General features: G+C 39.0%; 1 protein-coding gene across 2 annotated transcripts; it reads right to left on the bottom strand.

Annotated features, from left to right (window-relative positions):
• Nucleotides 1–434: 434 nt before the first annotated feature.
• On the bottom strand, nt 435–4,287 carry SPC25 (SPC25 component of NDC80 kinetochore complex). 2 transcript variants are annotated; one of them, XM_066553469.1, is made up of 7 exons: nt 4,232–4,287; nt 3,804–3,972; nt 3,650–3,715; nt 2,777–2,923; nt 2,524–2,628; nt 2,119–2,217; nt 435–1,165 (listed from the first exon to the last, which is right to left on the bottom strand). In XM_066553469.1, the coding sequence occupies exons 2-7, from the start codon at nt 3,955–3,957 to the stop codon at nt 1,032–1,034; spliced, it is 705 nt and encodes a 234-aa protein (XP_066409566.1). In that variant the 5' UTR covers nt 3,958–3,972; nt 4,232–4,287; the 3' UTR covers nt 435–1,031. The 2 variants fall into 2 exon arrangements, with proteins under 2 accessions (XP_066409566.1, XP_066409567.1); XM_066553470.1 differs by lacking the exon at nt 4,232–4,287 and adding an exon at nt 4,082–4,193.
• Nucleotides 4,288–10,845: the final 6,558 nt, after the last annotated feature.

The raw sequence follows: 10,845 nt of genomic DNA, 5'->3' as shown, positions 1-10,845 counted from the left end.
TTTTTTTTTAAGTTGTGCTCCTAGAAGATGAGCGTGTAAGTCTGGTGCACCCATCAAGCTATATGGTTAAGTTCAGACAAACCAAATTATTTAAAATACAGTTCACATGTGACTGGGAAATATTCCCAACTGTACTAAGAATATCTGATCAGATCAGATCTGATCTGATCACCACATTTAAACATGCCTAAATGACTAGGTCGTACATATTAGTTTTTGATTCACTAGAATTTCTAGGACTGAACTTCATCAAGACTTTATTTGAACTATGGTATAGTATCAAATGAAGCATTTTCTTTCTTGTTATAACAGTCCTTTTAAATATTTCTGTAAAAATGAAAACAGTTTACAGGATAGAAAAAGAATATTTTCAATCAAAGCTGAGCATTGTGGTAGTAATAGTCTTCTTGATAAGATTAAAAATACACACATGATTTATCTGTCACCACTATATTTCATACTTTAATACATTATACTTCAGGCTTTGCCATGTCAAAAGATTTCTAATGACAAAGTTTAACAGACCAGAAGAAAAACAACCATTTAGATGCATGAATAGAAATGCTAACACAGTAGAGTACAAGTTAAGGTAAAAATCAAGACAATGGCCTATGACACAAGTAACTGAAGTAAGTGCTAAGCTTCAGCACACTTTTTTTAATACGTTTCAAGCCTACTTCAAATATGGAAAAACTTTAAAGAGACATCAATGCTTTTGGAAAAGATAATCAAAATAAAGTAGCTTCTGTAGTTTGTGTATCTCCCTGGGGCAGCTAAATACAAACCATTGCATCATTAATGCATGTAATGGATCAAAAATTACATGTCCAGAGGCATTCAGTTAAGGCAGTAGTTGGTGATACCAATGTTCAAAGAATGATTCAAAATGTGCCCAGATAACAGTAGATTAAAATACTGCTTTCATTATCTTTATTTAGAAATTAGGAGTCAAACATTGATAAATACACCATTTCACCAACAGGAAGGGAGTAAGAGTGCTCTACATCCAGAAAGAGAGGTACAAACCAGTTTCATGCATACTGTTTATATGATAAAGCAGTGAAAGCTTTTCTGATGTTGGCAACAAATGCAGAAAAATTGTTAGTTTCTCTCAGTTTAAGCTGTAACTCTGCAATACAGTCCAGAGGAGGAGTACAGGAATTCACTAGAATGACACAAATTTGCAAAAGATTAGACTACTATTAAAAGAATAAATCCATACCAATGTTTTCCTGCACCTATGAAATACTAATGTAGTTTGTTGTCATTTTATGTTTTCACTTCCACCTGCATTATTTTGGAGAAGCCTCATTTTCTTTCAGCAAAGAGAAAGCCTCAAAGAACTTAACAGGTTTTTTGCTTTACTGACGTCCCACTCAGTGCTGTGCTCCTGCCTGAGTTGTTACAGCAATTCCCAGGAATCCATAGCCTACTCAAAAACTGAAACACATTCCTAAACCATGTTGTTGCTCTGCAGACAAGCAGATTGTAAACTGATGTAGCCCAGCTTATGATAGACTTTTAACTTCGATAGTTTAGGTCTGAATCAGTAAAACCAGAAATCTGTTCAGTTCATACCCAGAGGCATGGCAGAGCCTCAGCAGCATCTGTCTAGAAGCTATACAGCACTCAAATTCCATAAATGAACTAAGATCCATATAGCCAAACCAGCTTTGAGATCCAAAAGGCTGTGCCCTTACAGAAGGGGAATGCTGGATTTCAAGTTTTATTCTTTCACCTATGTCAGTCACCCTTTTTTTGCCTCTAGGCTTCTAGAACAAGTTGAAATATGCCTGTCAGCATACACAGGCAGAAACTGTAGCAGAAACAAACTGCAAATGAAGCATTCTCATCTCTGTATGTGGTCCTTCTCTTGCTTTGCTTGATACAAAGTAAACAGCATCTCCACAAATGGAGGGCAGCGAATTTAAGCAGTCCTATTTTCATGTAAGTTAACAAGACAAACATAATTAAAGAAACAATATTCCCATTGCAAGATTTTTCATTTGGCAATTGGAAGATAAAAGATTACAATTAAACTGCACTTTACTCCTCTCCTTTTTTCAAATAGACGTGTCAGATTCAGTCCTCTAATTTAAGTATTCAAAATACACATACCTTCATAGTCACCTTGTTCATTTATGGAAAGGGTACACACATATGGCTTATCAGGATCTTTGTGGTCAATGTGTCTGAATATAAACTGTAATTGCTCATCTAAAATGAACACAAACAGAAGTAATTAACACCATTAACTTCTGCTGCAGAGTCACAATGATGATTAAAAATCACAATACAAAGTTAGTTTCAATTAATATTCTTAGAACACTGACAAATTAAGCAACCTTGGCCTCTTTGCAAGACAAATGCATTTTAGCATATTTTGCCATTTGAAGGACAAATGTAGTAGCTGGGCTAATCCAACTGATCAAGTGTGTAAACTATGTGCTCTTCACTGCACAATCCAACATGAACCACATTGTATCAGTGCACACAGAAACTATGGAAGCTACAGAAACCTACCTGGAATTCTACGCATCTCCAATGCAAGATGCTCTTTAAACAAAGTTTTAATCTTGCTCACTTGTTCCAGTTTCTCCTCGGCAGCTTTATTTTTAGAAGATTTTACTAGAATTTAAAAGTCCATCGTAAGTATCAAAGGCAAAACAAGCACATAAAAACCATCTAGAACAGCAGAAAAGCCACAAAGAGCGAGTGTTAAAAACAACACCTCCTTCAGTTACAAAAATTTACTTATTATCCTTTTCTTTCTTACTTTCCATTTTCTTCATCAACTCTTGTTTAAGCTCTTGGATGCTGTCAGTCAAGTTCTTCTGCTGCTCTTGTTCTTGATTTAGCTTTGATTTTATTTCTGTCAACTGCTCTTCCTTTTCTGCTATGTATTTGCTCTGCTGGAGAATCTCTGAAAGGAGGCAAGAAAATATGAACATACACAGTTGATTAAGTATGTCCCTGCTATTTAAAACTTAAGTAGTTTGAAATTATTTGTATTAATAAAACACATGGAATGCATGCTACCATAGCTGCAGAGAGAAGTCATTCCTAAGAGAAGCTACAAAGCATGGAGCTGCTCTGATACTTTAATGAGATGAAATTTGTTTCTGGTGCCAGCACTACATACATGTCAAAGCATGAAGATGGTGGCTCCTGCCCACAGGTAATGACAGAAAGCCAAGAATGGAAACACTGACTGATATGAGAGCTGCAATCATTTTTACCTGATATTCTGAAGTTTACAAAATTCAGCAAAGTTAACCCTAGACTGATGAACTGACAGTATTCTCTTACTAATATGGAAAAGACATAAATAACTTCACAATACTTAGCTTTACTAAGCAATTTAATTTACTTTTCCTACTGCAGTCAAAAAATCTGACACTATTGTTTTAAATACTTATGCTCTATGCAGAAAACTTATATTTTTGCATCATCAAGGAAGTTTTTCAACAAATTGATTTTGGCTTGAAATTTACATTGTAAATTTATATTGTAATCGACCCATTATGTTTGGGTTTAATTCTGTCTTCATTCTGATGTTATTACTTACCTTTTCAAACGTGAAGTTAAACATACTATTCAGCTATATTAAGTTAATTTTATAAAGGTTGGACACAATAAATAACCGTACCATTGTTATACTCGTGAATTTTATCAATCATCACGTCCTCTTCTTTCAGCTTCATGGACCATTTCTCTGTAAGGGAAAGTTACTTCAGTTATCTGAAAAAGTTTGATGACAACTTGCAAAAAGCAGAGTTAACAGGAGCATAGAGCCTTTGTACCTGCAAGAGCTTCTAAAGTCTCCTTGCACAAATCTCTCAGCGCTGAAGTCTGGTTGTTCTGTTCAGTGCCATAACTGATTTTAAACTGGATCCAAAACTCTTTCATATCTCTTTCAAAGAGTGTTACTTCATCTTCCGCCGGTGCATTACCCATAGCGCTGTGCCAGACCTGTGCGGGAACAGACGCAGCGTCAGGGCACGGGAGGCAATGGCAGCACGGCTAACTCAGAGCGCGAACGCTCCGGGCTGGTTCTACCGCCCCGCCTTGTCGTTCAAACCTCTCCGCGCAAGTTTTTTTTGTTGTCACCATCGGCTCACTGGGAGCCGCGTTTCCCTCGCCACTCTCCCGACGCTCAGCTCCCGCGCCAGGGGCGGTTCTCCCCGCCGCCCCTCACCGCCCGCCGGCCCCATCCCCGGCCCGCACCCACCGCGTCCGCGCCGCGCCGCTTCCCGCCGCCAACGGCTGCTCCCGCCCGCCCCGCAGCAAGCGCGCCGCTGATTGGCTGAGCCCCGCCCCGGGCCCGCCGGCCGTTGCTGCGGTGACGAGCGCGAGGCGCGGCCGGCGTGAGGGGCGCGGCCGCCATGGCGGGGCGGGCTGGCGGTGCTATGAGGGGCGGCTCCCGGCTGCCGCCCGTTCCCCTCGGGATTGCTGCTTGGGAGGCGCTGTCTGAGTCTGCTGCCTGCAGGGCTGGTGGGGGAAACAGCCTGTTCGGTGCTGAGCAAACAGCGCGGCTCATTTACGCTCCTCTGAAGGCACAGCTTGTTCCCCCTGTCTGGTTTACTCGTGGAACACACTTACGGTAACTGGTCTTAAATTTTGTGAGTTTCCCGATAGCCTTTTAATTTGACCAACTTGAATTCTCTCAAGAATGTGGATGAAGCTCGTTCTGACAGGAGAATGACCTGCAGGGGTAATTGCAGTCCTTTTGGTGCAAACAAAACCACCATACAGTAGCCCTCCCTGTACCCAGCCAAACATTTGCCATAAATGTCTGTCAAAGTGAGTTTGCTCTTTATGACAATGTGACTGGTTTTAATCCAGTTGTTTATATTCCCTTTTAGCTCTTGATAAGCACTAGTTTGTGATCCAAGGTAGCAGCTTTCAATTTATTAAGAAAGCTACTTTTAATAATTTTTTTACCATAGCTAATGAATTACTCCTAATTTTAGTTTATGCTAGTGCTATCTAGGTAATCCCAGAACAATGTATATTTAGCATTGCTTTGAGGAGTGCTGTCTAAAAGTACTAATTACTATCTTTCACCTGTGCAATGCTTAGCAAAGTCTGAGCTGGGACCACCAACCATTAGTTCCATTACTCTTACACATATTTCTTGTATAAACACTTTTACCCCACTGTATTCCTGTCTTGTTTAACTTGGACACATTGTTCTCCAGATTTCAGTTTCCTCAGCATTGATCCTAAAGCTAATAAACCCCTGTTTCTTACCTGCTTCACACTTAAATGTGCTGAAGTTGGGCTGGTCCAAGGATGATTACCTAGCTGCAAATGGATTTGGGCACTCTGGACCTGTACCTTATGGCTTTCTTTATTTAGCAACATTTCTTGCCTAGGCAAGTGCATGCTGTTAATATAAAGTTTCAGTGTTGCTCCTGACAATATTAGCTTTTATTATTTGAGTTCATAACTTTCTGAGTACACAATTTTCCTAGTCCCTGGAGTTTTGTAAATACAAGTTAAACTAATCTAAACAAGTCCTGTTTTTTCAACCATAATCTTTTGGTGGGTTCTACAGCTGGATAACACAGATAATGAGTTCACTCCACAGTAGCTGGCTCAAAAATGTTAGGTATCTTTTCTTCATCAGTGAAGTTTTTCTAGACTCATTAGTCCTATTCCTTTGTTTTACACTTTCACCCACCAAAGACTAAATGCGCGTGACGTTTACTGGCAGAATCCATACCTTAATTTATCTCTTTTCTGATTCATTTAGAGGTTTTGAGAGACATGAACTGTACTATAACCTATCTTCAACCTTTCCCACTACTGTCCACCATCAGTTTACCAAGTGTGTGTTTCAGGGAAGCTCAGTGATTTTGGCAAGTCCTAATTTTCAGTTCAAACTGATGGTTTTTGCCAGCTGCAAACAGGATTGTGGCTTCATGGCCCAAACTAGTGCAGGTCAGATGCTTCTTCAGTCCTCTTCTGGGTCTGATTAAAGAGGCTCCATAGACAGAAATGCTGGCAGCCAACCCACTGTAACTCTAGCCCAGACAATTGTTCTGAATTGTTGCTTTCCAAATGTCTGTCCTAGCAAGCCATGGAGTAGTCATGGATGGAAAAAAGTTTCAACGGTGATTTACCCTATTTTTAACACTATGAGCTTGGCTGGAGACCATTAATTGTGCTATTTCTGCATTTTCCAGCTCTTTGTGGGTGTCCTTTTAGGCCCGGGCTACTTGGTTAAACTCAAGGTTCCTGGGGGTGCAGCAGCAGCCACAGGGTGACAGTTCCCTGCAGTCAAACTGAAGGGCAGAATGTTGCCAACAAAAATCTGCTGCTTTATTTTATTGGTAACAGAAAGTATGTCCTGGGCAATTCTGGGTTAAGAGGCAGCTGAAAAGTCTGGCTCAGGGCTGGAGAGCTGCTGAAGCTTATAAGGACATTCTAAAGGAGCACAGAATTGACAAGCTGGTAGTAATAAACTGACTCAGCTACTTCTTGTGGCAGGTTTCTGACTCCCTGGGCTATAGTTGGCATAGAGCTAGTTTTAACAGTTAGAGCAGGCTGGGGATTAGAGAGTGACAGTAAGACAGGAATCTTATTGGAAAGGGAATTGAAAAAATGGGTTGGGGATTGTTGCTCTAATGGGTTCAGTTCCATTTCTGCCTGCAGTTCATGGAACTTGAAGGAATTTTACCCCTCTAGGTTGCTTCTAATTTCTAAAAGGTAGTTCTTCATACTTAAAATAAGTAAAATTCCTTATATGTGACTTTTTCATAGGCATGCCATAATTGTATTCCATGGATTGTTTGTATAATTTATACTGTTGCACTTATAAACAGAATGAAATCTAATTACATAACTAATTTACATTACTAATGTAAAAAAATATTAAGGTCTGGCAGGTCTGGTTATTGTTACAGTGCACAGATTAGTTTTGTTGGCTTTGTGTGCTTGCATAGTTAACTTTATAGCAAAGAGTAATGACTGTACTAACTGGGAAAGCTTGGATTAAGGTGGCAGAATGAAGAGAAGGAGACTGGGTCACGTTAACTATTGCTAAACCTCTATTGGTCAGCTCAACCCTAAAAAAGCCTGAGTCCAACGAGGAATGCTTGAGGACATGGAATAAGAAAGAAAGTAAAAAATGAGAGGGCACAAGCTTCTTGAAATATTCTTCTCTTCCTAATTAAAAAATTAAGGTATATCTTTTCAGTGTTCTTCTTGGAAAATGTTCACACCTGAGAAAATGCCTGTCAGCTGTTGTATAGAGTGTCTGCTGGTGAACTTAGCAAATTGCTTGTTAATCCTTGTAGTTGGTCCAGTGTCAGTGGAAATACTGGTGTGGAAATTCATGTTATTGTTCAATTAACTAAGCATAATGTACCAGAAAGTTAGGCCCATTACATAGGCGTCCATTAACAGTGTTTCAAAAAATGTTTGCTTTGGTGGCTTTTCCATGCCTTGCAAACATTTACTTAAAAGCATCTGTTGACTGTTATGTAATATTTGCTCTAATATGGAGGTGCAAGGCAGCTGTAAACATTTTATCCTCCCTTCAGTGGATCATCAGCATGACTCTCGCTTTTACATTTTATGTGTGTGTATATATGAAGTCTTTTGTTTTGTGCGTCTTGGAAAACACAGTAAATTAAGAAATTATCAATAAATTTTAAAATGTATGAACAGATAGCATTTGAAAGGTTTTTACTTTGAGCTAAGAACTAATTTATGTGAAGGCCAAACCTTAGCTCTCCAATATCAAAACAAGGGAAAGCTTCAATTTAAAAATCTAATTGCCTACACATTCTGACCATTTTGTGTAGATCATTAGGTTCCCTGCAATTCCCCATACTAAAATACAGCAAATAGTTTTATTTTGAGTGAGTTTGAAGCTCTAGGGGGATTACAGAAGCTTTTTGCAGTGCTTTGCATAGAGGAGTGAGGGAAGGTCTATTGAGAAGTGCTTTTCCTTTGTCAAACAAGTTTTTAACTATAGTATTTCAAGTCATGTTTCACCATCTTTGTTGGTTATTACAGCTGGGAAGGTCTTCAGTGTCTCAGACTTGTATTGGTTGTGTAACACGACAGGCAGGACAAGAGATTACTAGCATGTCAGTTACTGATTTCCTCTTGGATGGAGCAGGATCATGGCTGACTCCAGGCACAGTGGGAACTGCCTCTCCCACAGAAACACACTTACCTGTTCCAAAACTTCCATGGTGTCTGTGAGGTTTTTTAAACATCCTTTATAAACATGATTCCTCTGGTATCTCTAAGGTGAGGATGTAGGAGAAAATGAAAGACTCAGAAAGAATGTAGGAGAAAATGAAAGTCTTTTCTCTTACTGTTAGTCTTTATTATGTCTAAGGTGCTTATCTTTCTCTATCTAAGCATAAGACTCAGCAGCAAAATCCTGGAAGTTAATATCAAGAGGTCTTGAGCATTTATATGAAAAGAGGTTACTTTACTGAAACATTGCCAAGACATATCTTCAAGCATTAAATTTACAACGTTTCTGGAGAGCCAAAGCGTGCCGGAGGGGTTCTGTCTGGAGAGGTCAGCCTGAGCAGATGCATCGCTGTCCTGGTGCATAGATAATATGGGTGGGTGGCTGGGAATTTATAAATAAAGCAAACATGCAAAAAGTTATTGCAATTATTGCAATGCTTTTGCACATCCTGTGTCAGAGGCAGTTTTTCAGATACCACTGACTAACAGTGGTGCCATTAAAGAGGGACTGTAAAATGGCCTATTTTATTACTTGGTAGACTCTCCTGAGGACATTAAATTGTATTTGATGGAAAGTTATGGACTGCAAAGTATTTTTTCCTAATAGGACAATAGTTATTTAGACTTAACTTCATTATAATTGTTACTCTTTCAACCAAGTACTAGAAGTAAGATGTCTGTTATTCAGCTGCCAACTGACTTGGCATTTGCACTCATGTTTGAAGCTAACTGTCCTTGCTGAACTAGATTGGAAAACAGCAGACCTCAGATTTTGTACATTTCTGCATACTAAACCCAGACATGTCTAAAAGAGTGATATTTTTATTGTTATAGTAAGTCTTACTTATCTTTAAAGGCAAGATACTTTTGCAGTAAAAAAATGTAGTGAAAGAACATTTTCTTCAGCAAGAGAGTACAAAGAGTTATTAGAGAGAGATTTCTAAATAAGTATGGTCTTGGGGAAGTACTGGGAGAGAGAAAATTAATTCCTTCCATTCATTTCTATGAGAGTTGCCTTGCTGCACACTCTGGAAAACAGTAAAGGTATACAACTTAGCAAGAAACAAACATCCTCAAATATTTTCAGCTAAAAAATCTAGGATGGATTTTTTTTTTAAATATCCTGAAATTTTGAATCTGGAAGGGTTTCCCTTGAAATCAGATACCACTAGTTAAAGTGAATAATTCGGTCAGTATATAGAAAAATATTGTAGTTATTCAGAAGTAGCACATTGAAACTTTTAACTTTAAGGTTTTCTATATGGCTTAATGCAATTGGTAGCAAGAAACATACAGGATTTAAATCTGCTAAAAATTTCTGAAACCAGACTATTATTAGCTAAAGTAAATGGGAGTAGTTAAAGTAAATGTGAGGTTGTGTCAGGAAGAGAAATCTTCTACGTCCATTTAATTGTCATGCCTTATTTGTTGAATCTACTTAGTGTTTCCATGTGACTTCCCTGACCACACATCATGAAGCCCTCTTAAGCCATTAAGCCCCTCTTCAGCAAAAACAGTTAAGTGGTTCATATCTTTGTCTCCACAGCTTGTGCAGTTTAGCTTGAAGTGCATGGAAAGAGTATTAGGGAAGTGTGCACTCCATATATAGAGCTGCTTTTGTCTTCTGACTCCCACTGTTTCAGATACACAGATAATAATTTGATATAAGATATGACTACATCAGAATATTAGAGCCTGATAAAGAGCTTGAAGTTTTCCTCTGATTATATCAGAAGTTGGTATCATCAGGCTTTTATTATCCATTTAATCTCTTGTAGAAAAAGTTTTTTTCATGAAGCCACCTCAAATGAACATAATATTTTATGCTACAGTTATTAGTACTAATATTGATAAATCTGATATGCTAATATATTGTCTGCTGAAATCTTTTAAACTCCTGCAGTTTGGCAGACTCTGCTTGCTCTTGGCTGTTGGTTCTGGAGAACTGCTGTGCTTCACTTGGGAATAGTTCAGGGAAATACTCCTGATGATGTGTTCCCAGCCTTGCTCTGGTTCGTACAGCAGGTCTCATTTCTGTCAGGCTGGGCAGCAGAAGGGGGGGCTGCAGCTCCTCCTGGCAGAGGGAGCAGGACTGGTGCCGTGTAAGCAATGCCCAAGAATGGTGGTACCGAAAGATGACTCAGACTCTGAGCATCGTCTGCATTGGGCCTGGATTAACGGGCCTCTTGTAGGAAGGAAACAATTGTTTTTCAGTATTTTAAGAATATTGTTGCTTTAAAAAGAAATCTAGAGCTCGACAGCATGGTTGATATAGGGATGCTGGTTGCATTTTCCCTGACTGAAAAAATGCGTTGTGCAAAGTATTAGTAACAGCCAAGTTCTGTTTCAAAGTGAAATGTACAGCTTCAGTGACAGTTCTGTGAAGATCAGTAATTTGTGTATTCTTTCTATTCTCTGCACAGGCAACACTTAATGAAGTACACACATTAGTAAGATGTCCATCCTGCTGAGAAATGAACTGTGAAAAAGTTTAGGCAAACATGTTCCAGCTGCTCCTACAAAGGATTGCACGAGTCACACATTTTGTTTCCACAAAACTTTCCCCACAATTTGCTGCTGCTCAGCATGTACTAACATGTACTTCACTTAGCTTCCTACAATTAA

Source organism: Molothrus aeneus, chromosome 7 (genome assembly GCF_037042795.1).
Source record: "Molothrus aeneus isolate 106 chromosome 7, BPBGC_Maene_1.0, whole genome shotgun sequence".
NCBI classification, from domain to species: domain Eukaryota; kingdom Metazoa; phylum Chordata; class Aves; order Passeriformes; family Icteridae; genus Molothrus; species Molothrus aeneus.
The sequence above is the reverse complement of the archived record's forward strand: the minus strand, read 5'-3'. Positions and strand labels throughout refer to the sequence as shown.